Source organism: Haematobia irritans, chromosome 2 (genome assembly GCF_050003625.1).
Source record: "Haematobia irritans isolate KBUSLIRL chromosome 2, ASM5000362v1, whole genome shotgun sequence".
In the NCBI taxonomy this organism is placed as follows: Eukaryota; Metazoa; Arthropoda; class Insecta; order Diptera; family Muscidae; genus Haematobia; species Haematobia irritans.
Window position 1 is genome coordinate 80,567,113 of NC_134398.1, and position 18,498 is coordinate 80,585,610.

Consider the following 18,498-nt stretch of genomic DNA (forward strand, 5'->3'; position numbering starts at 1 on the left):
AAAGGAATTTCGTGTTTTGATAAAATACTGTTGTCTGAAGGGAAAAAATACGGTGGAAGCAAAAACTTGGCTTGATAATGAGTTTCCGGACTCTGTCCCAGGGAAATCAACAATAATTGATTGGTATGCAAAATTGAAGCGTGGTGAAATGAGCACGGATGACTGTGGACGCCCGAAAGAGGTAGTTACCGACGAAAACATCAAAAAAAAAATCCACAAAATGATTTTGAATGGCCGTAAAATGAAGTTGATCGAGATAGCAGAGGTCTTAAAGATATCAAAGGAACGTGTTGGTCATATCATTCATCAATATTTGGATATGCGGAAGCTCTGTGCAAAATGGGTGCCGCGCGAGCTCACATGTGGCCAAAAACAACAACGTGTTGATGATTCTGAGCGGTGTTTGCAGCTGTTAACTCGTAATACACCCGAGTTTTTACGTCGATATGTGACAATGGATGAAACATGGCTCCAAGTCATTGAGAACGATGGCAAAAATTCATGAATTGGGCTTCGAATTGCTTCCCCACCCTCCGTATTCTACTTTTTCTTGTTCTCAGACCTCAAAAGGATGCTCGCAGGGAAAAAATTTGGCTGCAATGAAGAGGTGATCGCCGAAACTGAGTCCTATTTTGAGGCAAAACCGAAGGAGTACTACCAAAATGGTATCAAAAAATTGCATGGTCGTTATAATCGTTGTATCGCTCTTGAAGGGAACTATGTTGAATACTAAAAACGAATTTTGACAAAAAAATGTGTTTTTCTTTATTAGACCGGGGACTTATCAGCCAACCTGTTATATAGACAGAATATCTATGTATATGCTTTGTATGGTTAAAAAGTTCGCTAACTAAACTTCCTCTAAGTTGATCTTCAAGAAAATGGGGATTAATAATGTAATTCTATGTGAAACAAAATCGAAACCCTCCGACCGGGCTAAGTCGATTATACAATATGTTCTGAAGGCGTATTCCAAATTTAATACAAAAGCTGTATTTCCAATGAAGCATAAATGAGCATATTGTTTCTTTGTTTGGCAGGTTTCTATGCTCCCAGTAATAATTACTCATTTTTAGGAGCTTATCTGAATATAATTACTTCCAACACACCTTGGCAATTTTACGCATAGTATTGTTTATATACGTTCCTTGCAGAAAATTATTCTTGAGAATCTAATATGCAATTTAAATTCTATGAAAAAAGAAGAATCGGGTTCAACACAAATGGTTTGCGATGCATTATGGACAGTGCTGCCAGTATTGGGGATTTTCCCACAAATTGGGTTTAACCTTTTTTAACAAAATTTTACTTCTATAGGAAATTTTGTCAAAATTCTATTTCTATAGACAAATTTTCCAAAATTTTATTTCTATAGAACATTTTATTAAGTTTTTATTTCTATGGAAAATTTTGTCCAAATTTTATTTCTATCTTAAAATTTTGTTAAAATTTTATTTCTATAGAAAATTTTGTCAAATTGTATGTCTATAGAAAATTTTATCAAAATTTTATTTCTATAGAGAATTGTGTCAAAATTTTATTTCTATAGAAAATTTTGTCAAGATTTTACTTCTACGAGTATATAGAAAATTTTGTCAATAGTTTATTTCTATACAGAAAATTTTATCAGTTTTTTTTTAAGTTTATTTCTACCAATCTACCAAACAATAAAAAATCTACTATTTCTGGTATAATTCTACCAACTTTGGCAACGTTTCTACCACCCCATTTTACTATTTGAATATATAGAAGAAATTTTCGTTCACAAATACAAGGTGACCGAACTCCCATTTTCATTTTTCCAGCATTTGGAAGACGATCACCAGTCTCTTGGTGTTATAATTGGAAGTCTTGATCTTATTGCAGCTTGCTGGATTTGATAAAATTGTAGTTTTTAAGTTATTACAGTTTTTCTACAGCAGAGCATTTTGCTCTTTTTTCAAAAAAAAAAAACTTGTCAAAAATGTATTGGGGAGTTTTATGAGGAATTTAAATTTAAATTGGGCATTTTTGGGGAACATCATAATTTGGGGACAAGATACTGGCAACACTGATTATGGATTAGGACGTTGCCAATTATGGATTGTGATCAATGTAACTATTTGCCTTTTAAGCATAAAACAATTCGTTCTGGAATCTCTATATTAAAATAATGGTAAGTAGTGCTATAGAACGTAATTAGTTCCTTACTTCATTCCCATTTTTGATTTTTTTTTGCTTAGCATTAAGTACTACTTGTATTTATTTGCGAATTTCTTTGATCCTAGAATATAAAAATTTTCAATTGAATTATATGGATGATTTGAAGTTATGCGTTTTGCGAATTCGTAGATCCTGTGGATTGTCCAAATTGAAAATGTAAGCAAAGAGAAAGTACAAACTTCTCAAATTTTGCTTCGAAATATGAGAAAATATGTAACGAATAGGTGAAGGAATTCTTCCCACCAATCACGAAGGCCATTTTTCTCGACACTTTTCTGCAAGCATTTTACATCAAGATTTAATTTTTTTTTTCAAATCAGCAGATATATTAAATTTATGCTATGAATCTACCTTTTGATATTGTCAAAATCGACTAATCGATATTTAAAGAAAAAGTCCAAAAATTTAAGCTGAAGAGGTCCATGTGATTTTATTCCTATTTATTTTTAAATCATCAAAAAGTCGGAAAGTAAACACAAATCGAATTGCCTATATAATATCATCAATGTCAACCAATGGATAGCATTGATTGAATTATGATTTTTTTTCGGACAAAATATACTTTCTCCCTAGGAGCCACCGTGGTGCAATGGTTAGCATGCCCACCTTGCATACACAAGGTCGTGGGTTCGATTCCTGCTACGACCGAACACCAAAAAGTTTTTCAGCGGTGGATTATCCCACCTCAGTAATGCTGGTGACATTTCTGAGGGTTTCAAAGCTTCTCTAAGTGGTTTCACTGCAATGTGGAACGCCGTTCGGACTCGGCTATAAAAAGGAGGTCCCTTGTCATTGAGCTTAACTGTGGTATCACAATGGACTGAATAGTCTAAGTGAGTCTGATACATCGGGCTGCCACATAACCTAACCTAACCATACTTTCTCCCTAAATGTTAGTATCGGTCTATATGGGTTCAATAGAAAAATGGAACATATCAATCATCGCCAGCATATAACTTTCAGGGTATAAAAAGACTCTAAAATCAAAATATATAAAACTGGGAATTTTCGTATGGGAGCTATGTTATTATATATATATTCAGATATAACGTTTTTAGAAGATAATTGCAAATTGGGATGCTGGCTATTTAAGATTCTGGATCAATAAAAAAAAATAGTTGGATTCTGCAAGGCATCAGACTCCTCGATATTATACCATATTATGGCTCCGTATAGACCATTTTTTACCCGCCACTATAGGATATGGGTAAGTTTGTCAGTCGTTCGTAACACATCAAAATATCGATTTGTAACCATGTATTCTTGATCATCATGAAATTTAACTATGTTTGTCTGTCATCCTGAAATTTGGCACAGATTTTGTTTTATGTTTTCAAGCTGATCAAGTTTAGAGAAGAGCTGTATCGGTGATATAGCCACCAAATAATCTGATCCCCCGATTTGAAAGTATAGACGTCGCAATTTCCATCCGCTATGTCTGAAATTGCAGTGCTGATTTGAGCCCACAAATAGATATACCAATAATGTGAGTATAGGTTAATATTCTGATATAGTCGCCACATATCCCGATCTCCCGTTTGAACTTATCGATGGTATAAAAGCCGCAATTTTTATCCGATCCACAGAATGATACCGATTTGACTTTTTGAGTATATAAAACTTATCTGACTGAAATTGTAAATCTATAATTATTTTAGATCTGTAATAAGGTATATATGGGATTTCTCGATTTGGTTTCTTGAGGGCATAGAAGGCGCAAATATCGTCACAATTAGTAAAACTCAACAGAATTTTTTTGATTTTTTGAATTCTATATAAAGTCATCACTTTATCTAGATCTAGATTTCTACCATAGTTTTTCCGCCATGCTTCGCGCATGTTGACTTAAATAAGCTTTTAGTGCAAAGTGACCAAGGCTTTCGATATTTCCTATTTTTATATAATTCCCATATACATGTAACGGGTTGGCTGATAAGTCCCCGGTCTGACACATAGATGGCGTCGCTAGTATTAAATGCATATTATTTTTATATAGTACCAACCTTCAAATGATTCGTGTCAAAATTTGACGTCTGTAAGACAATTAGTTTGTGAGATAGAGCGTCTTTTGTGAAGCAACTTTTGTTATTGTGAAAAAAATGGAAAAAAAGGAATTTTGTGTTTTGATAAAAATACTGTTTTCTGAAGGGAAAAAATACGGTGGAAGCAAAAACTTCGCTTGATAATGAGTTTCCGGACTCTGCCCCAGGGAAATCAACAATAATTGATTGATATGCAAAATTCAAGCGCGGTGAAATGAGCACGGAGGACGGTGAACGCAGTGGACGCCCGAAAGAGGTGGTTACCGACGAAAACATCAAAAAAATCCACAAAATGATTTTGAATGACCGTAAAATGAAGTTGATCGAGATAGCAGAGGCCTTAAAGATATCAAAGGAACGTGTTGGTCATATCATTCACCAATATTTGGATATGCGGAAGCTCTGTGCAAAATGGGTGCCGCGTGAGCTCACATTTGACCAAAAACAACAACGTGTTGATGATTCTGAGCGGTGTTTGCAGCTGTTAACTCGTAATACACCCGAGTTTTTCCGTCGATATGTGACAATGGATGAAACATGGCTCGATCACTACACTCCTGAGTCCTATCGACAGTCGGCTGAGTGGACAGCGACCGGTGAACCGTCTCCGAAGCGTGGAAAGACTCAAAAGTCCGCTGGCAAAGTAATGGCCTCTGTTTTTTGGCGACTTTTTCTTGTTCTCAGACCTTAAAAGGATGCTCGCAGGGAAAAAATTTGGCTGCAATGAAGAGGTAATCGCCGAAACTGAGGCATATTTTGAGGCAAAACCGAAGGAGTACTACCAAAATGGTATCAAAAAATTGGAAGGTCGTTATAATCGTTGTATCTCTCTTGAAGGGAACTATGTTGAATAATAAAAACGAATTTTGACACAAAAAATGTGTTTTTCTTTGTTAGACCGGGAACTTATCAGCCAACCTGTTAAAACCCGATTTGCTGAGGTCCAACAAATCCGGCGACATATAAATAGGTATAAGTAGAATACAAAATGCATGCAAATCGGATAACTATTGGGGTTTCTACATGCAAAGTAAAATCAACGGATTGGTGGAGCTGTATTCACAAATGAACTGATGTGAACTACAATTTTATTAGCGCTCGAAAAAATTACAGGTATTCTTAGGTCAAATAGGACTAAATATACTCTACCAGACCTCAAATCTTACGACTTCTTTTTCATTTTTCGATTGAAGAACGCAATAATATGATAGTTGGATATGTTGTGTGTTCGGAAAAGTCGTTGGACTTTTATATGTAATAATAACAATAATATCAATTTATTGTAAAAAATACATTTTTCGTTGTAAGTTTTAAATGTAATAACATAAAAAATTCTGTAATAATTTGTTTTGCAATTTATAGACAATAAAACAATTCCCTTGATAATGTCGACATACATCGACGAAACGTTGGGAAAAATGTAATTAAAAATTGTTTTATTTACATCAATGCGCCAGACCCTATTAGCTAAAACAGCGCTTCCCAAATGGGGGTCATCACGAGGTTCCAGGTTGTTTAAATTTGTTAAAACAACACAAATTGTTAAGTTCAACAAAATACTGCGAAAAAGGATACCATTCGTACATTTCGAAATGTTCATTTATAACCACAGTGAGAAAAGAATAGAAGTTACATGCAATTCTATAATTTGTTGTAGGTTTTCCATTATTAGTCGTTCACTTTATTTGCAACGGCTAAATTTCTTGCTAAAATATCAGAACCAGTACCGACTTTTGTATTTACACATTTTAAAAATTTTGAAACCATTTTCGTCACTTTTAGACATAAAGTCGAAATATCTGTCTTGCCTTCATGTTGAAACTTATTTGAGGCGTACTTTATCAGTAATAGTACCAAATATTAAAAATCTAACTAATGAAATTAACAATTGCCAAATTTCCCACTAATTGATAAACTCTTTTATATTAATATTCATTAATATTGTTATTTTTAATTATTTAATAAATTATTGTTAATCATATTTTTAGCTTTTGTTAGTATTTATTTCTGTTTGTTTTGGTAAACAACATTTGTTTTAGGTTGGGGGCGCAACGAAATGGATACATTTTTTGGGGGGCGCAAAGCAAATTGCAAATCATCCAAAATATATGCAATAAAATTTATTTGGTGAAAATATGTTTTTATTTACAATTATATAAAGTATCGTTCAAATTTTGGTTATGTTTGGTCAAAGTGACAGCCCGATTTGATTCAGGCCCACTTAGACTATTCAGTCCATTCTGATAAGGAACATAACTCTGGCTCCAGGAAAATCCTCCGACTTCGACCTCTAGATTACGACCCCACAATTTTGGTATTATACAAACTAACATAACTAAATGCGCAAAAAAACAAAGCCGTACTTCAAATATTTTTCAATGTAAGAAAATTTACCAAAAAATTATGCAATTTGCCAATCGCACACATAGTAGATATGTGTGAATCAAAGCGATTTCATTTGGTCCGAATTTAGATGATTGGCTTTCCTTTCAAAAGAGTCGATACATGATGTAGGGCTTAGTGATAAGATTATAAATTGGTACATTCTTGGATCGGGATAAAGATCCATTTTAGGTCATCTAGAAATATCAGTTTCTCTTTATTTAGTTTAAAGGCTCTTGTGTTTTTAATTCACGTTTTGATTTTAATTCACTCTATTACCATATTCATGCAACCCAAAGAATTTTTTTAGTCGGCTGAAGTAGGAAGATCAGTAACTGCTTGATCAGTGTGCATGTAACACGAAATTATCGTGACTCTCGCGTGAGTGATTAACCAACCAAATGTTGTGCGTGAGCGTGAGTCACGAAAATAATCTTTTCATGAGTGTGTGTTAGTAACGAATTTTGGAAAAATATGCTCACGAAAATAATCCCGCTCATGAACATAATAGCACTAACGAGTTGAATTCGCTAACAATTATAATGACGTCTAAGATGGTAAGAGTTTAACAACACTCTCGGTTTTAATCATTCTCATATTTTCCCACGTAAATTACTCATAAAATTATTCGTAAGTCACGATATTTTTCGCGAGTCATGACATTTCTAATCGAGTCTTTAAAATTTTTTCATGTGTGAGTTCTGATTTTCTTTTCGTGAGTATGCATGAGCGGGAGTCGTTCCAACAATATCGTGCGTAAGTAAGATTTTTCCGTCGTGAGTGTGCATAAGTAAAGTATTACTCACGTACACACTTCTACATTGTATGCTGTCTTTTGAAATCGATTACTCTGCAGCATGTTTTAGCTTGGATGAAACAAAGAAAAAAGTTATGGGCTATCTTAACTCGATAAAAAGACAAAGTTAAGAATAATCCTTATATTTGCTCAAAATTTTCTCATAAACATGAAAAAATATTGTTATTTATATTTTTAATTGTTATTTATATATTTTTATATTTAAATGTTTCTAGTAGTAATGTTATTATATTGTAATTGTAACTGTCTTAGGGTCTGAGCGACTATGTTACGTTCATGCAGAAAATAAATTAAATTATTTTTGGTTCTTGAAAATACCCGACCATGGTGCGTACGTTATTCCTACATCCGTACAGATGTGGCCCCAAATTACGAAATGGGCGGGAATATGGGGAAAAAATATTATATAAATATTATGGAGAAAAAAATACTATACGTTGCATCATGGTTCAAAAAAGTTTGTTGATTTCTACCCGTTCGTTGAGGTTTAAAAAACGGATTTCTTTGCATTTATATTAGCTTTTTTTGAACACCGTATTTGTTTATTGAGGAAGGGTTTCGTCGAATTTGTCAAAAAAAATCAATGCATATTATTGAACTCACCTTAAAATCGGAAAGTGAAGCCATTAGGTCATCAAGTTCTTTTGTGGCTGATGAGGCATATGCTTGGTGAGATGAGTTATTGGGTGTAAATGTATCCTTTTGCCGTACTACTTTCTCTTCCAGTTGTCTCACTAAAATGAAAATAATTTATTAGTTTATCGAGAATGTTTGTAAAATATATATTTTCTTACCTGGACCTTCAGGTCCACCAATATTTTCGGTTTTTGTCTCACGTACTGTTATAGTAACATGGCGACCTGGTGTGGGTGATTTACCGCGAGCTCTTTGGAAATCCAATAACGTCATTAGTATTTTTCCAATAACGTTTAGTATTTTTTCATAATGACTTACCCATTGGGAACGGCATATAGTGAAGCATTGTCCATCTCATTTAATAAACTATCTACAGTTGGACGTTCTTCCACCGATGCATAACTGTTGTACGTGTTGTATTTAGATGATGGCGTACTATGGAAACCTGGTGGGCCACCATTATCTAAAATAAATGATTAGTTATTAAATGGCTGTTAAAATGTAATGAATTAATTAAAATTGTTAATCAACAGTTTTATCATCAACTATGAAATTAAATAAAATTCAACATCCTAAGGAACAATGGATGGTTTTACGCCATAGAAACCTATCTGCCGATTTTATCAAAAGAGATACCCCAATTTGAATATGTATAATGAACTTTTTTTTTGATCCACTTAAAGGGCTTGATAGAGATTTGTAACAATTAAGTTCTTTTAGTACGATTTCAATAGTAGCACATCTCCCCTCTGACCCTTACGTATGTTAGGTAGTAACTGTATGGAAACCTACGATGCCAGAATTGGACAGTTTCCAAATTTTGAAAAGCATCATAAACTCGAAAAGTAGAAAACATGTTTGTTACAACAATTATCCATTATCCCCAAATAAAATGGAAGAGATGTTTCTATACAAGAGCAACTTCAATTCCCAGTTTTTATCTAATAATTAATAACCACGTATATGACTGTCGATATAGGGCCATAAACTGGGTTCATAACCTGAAGTCAAAGGTACAAATGTACTACAGTTTCCAAATTTCGGGAGAACTTCTGTTATGGCAAGGAGGCCGGGCGATTTATCGGTCGTATTTTATTGTATTATTCATTTAGTAGCATAAAATGTCCTTATTCCATCTGTTTGCACAACTCGAACCATAGATTTTTTGTAATACAATTTTTTGGGAATGTCTATTCTGAATGTAGAGATGATTTCTCATCACTATTTTGTAACATTCTAATCTCCATTGAACATTCTTTACAAATTGATGATTTTCATTCGAAAGCTTAATAAATTGACCGAACAAACTACCTTAAGCTTATATGGCTAACTGAACATAGTTATGATACCAAAAATAATTAAGCAGAAACATCGAAATGAAAACTTATAGAAGAACCATTCCATTGGCTGAAATCCTGGAAAAATAGATCTATTCATGTTCATAACACTTTCTTCAAGTTGCTTCCAAAACAAAATATGACCACCATTAAATCGCTACATTAAAATTCTACGAATATTTCCAAATGGCGTATTGCGTTGTTCAGAAATTCATTTCGTTTTTATTTCTGAACCTTTTTTCTTCGCGTGCTAACAAAATCCATTAAAAACGTGTTAACGACAACTTAAATTTCCAAATTCGACTCGAAAAATGCTATATTTCAAGTAAAAAACGTCTTTATAATAAAGTGTTAACAAAAATCTCTTGCAAAAAGTCAATACATTTAAAGACGGTATCGATAATTTTGAAGATTTTTTTCGAAGTATTAAGACCAATTTGGCCTTAGTAAAACGTAATTTTCTTCCACCCAATATTAAGTCGAATCACTTAACTAAAAGGAGTAAACATCTTGACATTGACAAGTGCATCGACGTTTGGACAAGGAAAAACGCTTTATACCAGAGAAATGCGCCTTCTATGCTAAGCAAAATGCATAGAAGACTTGAAATCTTTGGCCTCACGACAATATTGCTTTCAGTGTCCAAGGCGGACATTCAGCCACTACCGACCATTGTACCACGGTGCCTCTAAGACGTATAACTTGTATATGATATATAACAAAGCTTGTGTGTGAAAAATTAAATCAATCATCCTTTTCAAATATTAAACAAGTGAATCGTTCGCTATGTCACAAGGCTAAGCATTTAACAAGAGATATTTTGTAGTGAAACTTCTGTATCGAATATTTTCAAGGGAGCTGAACAAATTCACATCTCCGAAACTACTTTAGTTGAGTAATCTAAATATTTGTCATAAAACGATGCACAACTCCCCGAAAAGGACAAATCTTTTGAATAACACAGATATGTATATCATGAAATGATGTTCATTTGACCCCTTACCTTTTCTATCGTAACCATTGCCATTATAACGGGCACTGCTCAAGTCCTGCAACAATGAATCCAACTCAGATAAGTTACTCGCCGTATTTTGTTGCGGCGATGGCCCTCCTCCATTTATGCCATTGTAGGGTTGCCGTGGTATGGCTCCTTGATTTTGATATTGACTAGAATTAATTGTTGTGGAATTAGCCGGTCCATTGTAACCGCCAGATGGTGATACTGATGTTCGTGTCTCAGAATAATGCTCTTGATAGATAGGCTATTACGTCGATGGCACATCCAAAAGCAACAACAGCAACAATTATGGAAAAAATTAAAGATTAAATTCTTGTGTACATTTCACACACATACACTCATACCTGTGTTGGTGCAGCTTTGCCTCTTAGACTACCATATCCCGATGAAGACTCTATGTAATTGTGCTGCGGTTGGGGTACTTGACGCTGTTGTTGCTGTACTGACGTTACCACTGTCTGATTTGTTGTTCCATAATGCTGCGGTTGATGACCGGGAACACTATTCTGCAAATCGGCAAGTAATGCATCTGCAACAAAGAAGAAGTAAAGTGGACATTTTTATTAATCATACAATTTAGGCTTATTTATTTCTTTATTGAAAGCAATTGAGTCCTATTAATAGATGTTATTCTTGCAAATACCAAGATTGTCATAATCTCCGGGGTTACTCATTGCATTGCTCCGGCTGAGAAGAAATAGCCTAACGTAATTCGTCACGTCGCTATAGTCTGTATTTAGCACAGGCAACTACAAACTAATGTTACTATAAAAAGAGAATTCCGTCTTTAAAGTCCAACGAAACGTTTCTAATCACCATTATGTGAGCAAACATAGCGACTGCAAATGAAAGCTACATGTTACCAATGATAACTCTATTTTATCTATACCTTTTGTGAATGCCCTCCACTTAGTTGAGTTGTTTGGTGTTAAAGCAACGCTATTCTTATCGGAAGTAATTCAAAACAAAAACAAAATTCTTAGTTTTTGGAGAGCAGTCCCGAATACCATGATAAATTATAGACGTGAGGTTACAAGTACATAGAACTTGGTTGTACTCAAATTTTGTTATTGGAATTTTGGAAACCAATATACCTTCTGAACTTATAACTTTTGCATTCAGTCATTGGAGGCGAGTACAATTAGAATGTTCATATATACAACGACTATAGAGGCTAAGTGGTTGCAATGCGGTAGCAGTGATACGAGTTTGGTAAATTGGTAGTAGGTCCTTTAAGTAACATTAGACAAGGTGATCCTGGATACAGTTCTACTAATAGCACCGTGGTATATAAGTAGCATAAATGTGTTTTAATTCAATCACGAAATTAATTCATTACATTTCGTTTTTATACCCTGCGCCACAATGTGAAATGAAACAGGGTATTATAACATAGTTCATATGTTATGGATGTTTTGACAATAATGCTCAGGGCCGATCCCTGAGTCGATCTAGCTATGTCCGTCTGTCTGTGGACACATTTTTGTAATCAAAGTCTAGGTCGCAGTTTTGGTTCAATCGACTTCAAATTTGGCACAAATATCTACTTTAGGTTAGAATAGTACCCTATTGGTTTTGGAAGAAATCGGTTCAAATTTAAATATAGCTCCCATATATATGTTTCGCTCGATATGCAGAGTTTTATCCCAATTTGCTTTTAATTTTGAACAAGGAGTAAAACTGATAGTGTTGTAAAGTATACCAAATTTAGCTGAAATTACTTCAGTTTTAGATATAGTTCCCGTATATATCTTTCACTCGATTTACACTCATTTGACCACCAAGGTCATAGTTTTATTTCGATGTACGATGTAAATTTTGCACAGAGAGTAGAAGTACCATTCTAACTATGTATGCCAAGTTTGATTGAAACGGTTCAGATTTAGATATAGCTTTCGCCCGATTGACTCTCATATGGCAGCAGAGACCAACGTTTTACTCCGATTTACGAGACATTTTGCACAAGGAATAGAATTAACTTTCTAGCCATGTATGCCAATTTTGTTTGAAATCGATTCGGATCAGAGAACTGCAACCGGTGGCTTTTTTTCGTATTGCAGTCTTACCCACAAAATGTCGGTGGCAGTGAGTAAGACACCAATTACCATGCGATCTTTTACATTGATACAAATGCGAGAATAAAAACACCAATAATATATAACAATGTTCGTATGCAGTGTCTTGCAATCATAAACCAATCGACATCGTAACAACGCTCGGTAAACAAAAAACGAGGTTGGCACTTAAGTGTGATTGCACTCAACAACAACAATTACTAGCAGTTGGCATTAGCTCAAGAGAATTGAGAGAGTAATAAATAAGAGAATACCAAACTGCTGAGATATGGGTAACCAATTTGTGTGATTGCTTTACTATGGTGTTTTCGAGAGACCAACACTCATACTAACAAACACCGACAGTCGTCGGTTGTATTGGATATTGGTGGTTGATTTTTTTTTACCAATTGGTGTTTTAAGATTGCAAATGTTGGTGTTTACTAAATACACTGGTCGGTTGCGGTAGATCGCAGCCGTTCTCTGATTCGGATTTATATCGATGCCCTCATTCCAGAGTACGCTAAGTCGACCTAGCATGTTTTGACAGAGTTTGTTGTTTTTTATTCGGATTGATGTGAATTACAACCTGTAAAAAGTTCGAAATTATTGGACACTTCTATCAAAAGTCATGGTTAATATTGGACTTAGCCTGTGACTAAAGTTTTAAAAAATGTCCAATCCAAAAAGGGCAAAAAGCTCTAAAGTGGTCTAAGTCATTTTTAGCCATTTTCTATTATCACTATTTTGAGTTCGTACGAGTACATACTAAAAAAATCTATAATAAATATGATTTTAAGGCGGAAAAAACGGATTTCTATCTTATACGATTTTTGAGCTATTCCAAAAAAAAAACTTTGAACTTGTTTTCTGTAAAATTCACTTTTTAGACTTAGCGCGTACTTTGGAATGGAGACATCGATACATAGCTCCCATATATTTTTCGTCCGATTTACACTCATATGTCCACCGTAAGTCACAATTTTACTCCGATTTACATGAAATTGTGCACTGGGAGTGGAATTGACATTCATATATATCTTTCGACTTTCCTTACATGATTAAAAATACTGTAATACCTTCTGGGCCAACAAATCCTATTGCTGATTATTAAATTTAATATTTAATATTATTAAAAATAATGTTGTTAAATATTAATTGTTAAATTTAATTTAATATTGTTGTTAAATATTACCAGTATTAATTATGATTCAAATTAAAAAGATTCGGGATTTTTCTTAAATTACTACTCCTTACTAATTTACCATCCTCACATCAGCCATAGTTCTATAGAAAAATACGAGGGCAGTTCGGAAACTTCTTACCCTAGCACAAAAAGCGCGGTATAAACAGAAAAAAATTAAGTGTTTTGGAAACCATCTCTGTTATGAACACATGTTAAATTTTGTTTCGATCTGGCAACTCCTTCATATAGAAACAGGTGTTCAAAAATACGCATCCGCAATTTTTTTACAATGGAAAAATTAGAAATGCGTGCTGTCATTAAATATTTACATAAAAAGGTTTATCGGGAAAACAACACAAAAAAATAATTTTTCATCAAGACAACGCACCAGCGCACAAGTGTGTTTTAACAATGGCTAAAATCAACGAATTAAAGTACGAGTTGCTTGACCACCCACCTTATTCTCCTGATTTAGCTCCCAGTGACTTTTACTTGTTCCCAAATCTTAAAAAGAAATCCTTGCTGGCAAGCGTTTTAACTCAAATGAAGATGCAATTGCAGTTGTAAACCATTATTTTGAAGACCTTGAGGAAAACTAATTTAATCAAGGGATAGAATTGTTAGAAAAGCGTTGAACTAAGTGTATTGAAGTTTGAGGATAATCTATAGAAAAATAAAAATATTTTTGAAAAACTAACTATTCTCTTTCATTGATAGGCTAAGAAGTTTCCGAACCGCCCTCGTAATAAAGGGTGATTTTTAGCTATTATTATTTTTTAAATAATAATGTTTCACTGTCACGCGCTTCTTCCATTTTATGGAAGTTCAGCGACTAAACTCATTTTTTTCGGTTATGGAATGAAGATCAGCCAGAAGCATTGCAAAAGCCACCAATGCATCCAGAAAAAGTAACAGTTCGGTTGATGGACCGGTGGCATCATTGTGGCGTACTTCTTAAAAAATTATGCAAAGTGCGGGCGATTTAACGCCTTTTGACTATATTTTGTGGCCCCCGTCTATACAGAAAAGCGAACTTTAGTTGACGGAATGACCTTTATTCGAGAGAAAAAATGTTGCAAAAAGTATACCAACATCAGATTAATCGGATAGACCACTCGTAGTCAACATTTGCATAATTAATCTTCAAGCATTAAATTATATATAAATATATAAATAAAGATTTCATTAATTTTCTGTGTGTCTTTTTAATTTCCTATAACTCTTAAAAAATCATCCTTTGGTAATAATGTGATTTTTGGGATGTATGGCACCAATCAACTACAATTTAGAGATATCGACTGTTTGTTTATGCTCATAAATGAGTAGAAATAAATTAAATCTCGGAAAATTTAGTGTATTAAAAAAATGAATCATTCTTACTGAATGTTAGTCAACAACTTTAATCTCGTGATGGAGATGTTTCAAAGTGGACATCTTATGTTCGTTTCATTAATAACCCAGCAAAAAAATTTGGCAGTTCTTCCAAAGGCACTGTTCTTCTTAAAAGCACTTCCAGAAGATGTACACCCAATGATGTTCTTTTTTTAACTACACAGGAAGTTCTTTTCATTCTATTTTCTATATAATACGCTTTTTTTCATATTTTTAATGGGTAATTTTAACTTTTTTTATTTCAAATTGGTTAAAAACAGTTTAAGAATTAATAAAATGATACAAATTATTTAAATTTTGTCGAAAAAAATGCTAAATCCAATCTGAAAAAGTTGTGAAATTTTGAAAATATTTGAGGTAAAACGTTTCAGACAAACGTTAGAATCCATTAAAAATGATCAAAAATTATACAAATTATTTATTTGAGAAAATATCACAGAATTTTTTTAATTTACATCCAAAACATTGAATTCGGATCACACCTAAAGAAGTGATGCAAATTCAGTGCACCGGCTGTTGAAAATGTGTGTGAAGATAAATTCGAATTTGAAATTTGCAGCAAAAACTTAGCCGAGACACAAACCGACACCAAAAATATTTTTCAAATTCGAATTTAGGATTTCAAATTCGAATTTGGATTTTTAGTATTTGGCTTATTATTTAAAAACTAAGCCGCGTGCGATATAGAGAGTAGGCTCATTGGGAGGGGCTTGAGCTCAGCTTTCATAATCACAAAAATCTACGAAGACGTTCATTCATTCACGAAAATGTTTCCACTAAAATCTTAATTGAGTTCTAAAAAATATACAATTAAAAATTTAATTGATTCAACAAATGTTTTAATTCAAACAAAAATCAATCACAAAAATAATAGTATCAATTAATTTTTTAATTGGATCAATTAATGTTTTAATTGTAATTTAAGATAATTTAACTTAATTATGCAAACGGCCTTTTCCATCTAGATTTTGTCAAAATTAAAAAAAAGAAAAATGCTTTAATTTTTATTTTTATTTATTATTAACAACAATACTATCTGCGAAACTAACGCAATTTCAACTCGTAAGCCGAAGATAGTACCACACTGAAGGCTTATCTTTGTGCTACATAGTCTTGAGGGACTAAAACAAAGCGAAGGACGTGATTACCCAGAACATCTAGCGATGTCCTGGACAGCGCATACAGATGTTGTATAGGAGCAACTCTAGTTTAGCTATACCTCGTAAACATTTTTTTGAGTCGATAGAGAATTAAATTTGACATCGAAATAAACTGTAACCGGTTGGCGGTCGTAACCGGTAGCCGGTTATTCGAGCCTAAAGTGTAAGCAAATAATCGTTAATAAAACCGGTTTTAGTGAACCGATTACTTTGAAATCTACATCACTAAAAAGCTAAAGATAACCCTTTCACATGAGGTACGACTCGAGTTTATCCGGTTGCATTGTGTAGCTAACACTTCTACCTATCCGTTAAACTCATATTCAAGCCAATATCTCTGTTATAACCGGAGATATTTGCTGGTGAATTTAATTGTAGCCGTGAAATTTGAATTTTGCAAAAAAAAATATATTCAATTTTATTTCAAAGTTGTTTTCGGGGTAGAATGAAAAAAGTTCCGGTTTAAAACCGGTTATGGGGAAGTACACGAAATATGAAATGTGCCGTTATAACATCGGCTGTGGCGTTAAATGCAACCATGCGCTTCAAAAATTAATTGTTTGTGAAGATCGATTAATATAAACTATTAAACATTTTTAAAAAGTGTCATTTGTTTTATTTTTGTTATCAAATGTGAATTAATGTGAACGTCTACTTTTGAAACCTGTTAACATTTGTAATTGTAAGAGTGAAAAAGCGCCTCAGGCGAAAATTTTTTTTCAAAAAAATCGCGCGATTTTTATTTTATTTTTCTTTATTTTTCAAACAGGATATGGGTATATAATAGTTAATATCACCGGTTATAGTAGAGTGAGTTTGACCTTGACGGATAGGTAGAAGTGTTAGCTACACAATGCAGTCGGTTATTTAGTACCTTTACATCGAGTATTTTTTGAGATATTAGCCTATTTGCAAAAAAACAGTTCCGAAAAAACAAGTTTTTACAAGTTTAGCTGGAACGGATGTAGCTGATATAACGGTTCATACATCATTTTAAATGTCTCTTCAAAACCTTTATAGTGATGTACATTTCAAAGTAGTCGGTTTTCTAGAATTAATGATTTTTTAACTAACACTTTAGAACCGAATAACCGGTTATCCGGTTACGACCGCCAGGAAAAAAGTTATCGTTGCAATCTACTCATAGAGTACTACCATCTATGAAGTTTAAAAAAAATCAGAGGTATAGGTAAACTAGAGTTTAGACTGGTGATTAACATGTTTGCATCAAAAATTTTGTTTTCTCTCCAAACATAACATGCTAGCCTACTTAACATATATAATTTCTAACAAAATATCCAAAACTAATATTTTGCTGTTGAAACTGGTTTGAGGTGTGCAGTACGCTCAGAATAACGGTGAACCCACCAGGAGGGAAATTTTTAACTAAATCGTATTACAAGCGCAGATGTCACGCCGATTTCAGAAAAATAAGTAAAGATCGACAATTAAAAAAAAAATATTTGATATAATTAATTTTTTTCACTTGTTAAAGAAAACTTCGTAGAGGAAAGAAATTGGAGTTCAAAATTGCAAAAATGTTTTTAGTACCATACGAAGTTCACGCGTTATTGGTAAAACTTACAAAATTAAAGAAATTCTGAACTATTTTGTGGCAGACACGAATTTAGTAAATCTTTATGCTTCATTTGAGCATAGTTTTCCCCCCATTTGGAGTTCATGTAATTAACGTATGCCAATATTATTCAAGTTAAGAAAACTTTCTCATAATATAATTATTCCATGAACTAAAAAAGAATTAAATTTGCTTTAGTGAATTGTTAGAAGGAATATGATCACCTCAAACATGTTTCAAGAGCAAAATGTTATTTTTGGGCGGTAAACATGGAACATTTGTGTGATGAAAATGTTCTTTTCTCGGCAAACATATACACGGTTTCCGAAATCAGATACATAATTTTCGAGAAAATAACATTTTTACAACAAAAATGTTACATGCTCCCCGTACAAAAATAACATTTTGCTCTTGAAACATGCACGCAGAGAAGGAATCAAACATGTTTCAAGAGCAAAATGTTATTTTTGTATGGTGATCATACAACATGTTTGTCACTAAAATGTTATTTTCTCGTCAAATATAACCTGCTTGCCGAAATCAGATACATGATTTCCGAGAAAATAACATGGTTGCGAAAACCATGTTACATGGTCACCACCCAAAAATAACATTTTGCTCTTAAAACATGTTTGAGGTGATCATATTCCTTCTCTGGTTGTAAAAGCCTTTTTAAAGAAAAGATCTTTTATTTTC

The 18,498-nt window shown here is 33.4% G+C and overlaps 1 protein-coding gene across 7 annotated transcripts in view; it reads right to left on the reverse strand.

Annotated features, from left to right (window-relative positions):
- Window positions 1-18,498, reverse strand: part of Pax (paxillin) — a 104,726-nt gene that overhangs the window by 43,871 nt on the left and 42,357 nt on the right. For 6 of the 7 annotated variants that reach the window (XM_075295390.1, XM_075295385.1, XM_075295386.1 and 3 more), the window contains 5 exons: window positions 10,779-10,963; window positions 10,420-10,678; window positions 8,398-8,542; window positions 8,238-8,329; window positions 8,047-8,177 (listed from right to left, as the gene is read on the reverse strand). In XM_075295390.1, the coding sequence (XP_075151505.1) occupies window positions 8,047-8,177; window positions 8,238-8,329; window positions 8,398-8,542; window positions 10,420-10,678; window positions 10,779-10,963 (812 nt within the window). Of the gene's footprint in view, window positions 1-8,046; window positions 8,178-8,237; window positions 8,330-8,397; window positions 8,543-10,419; window positions 10,679-10,778; window positions 10,964-11,077; window positions 11,228-18,498 lie in introns of those variants that run through there. The other variant, XM_075295389.1, reaches the window with a different exon arrangement.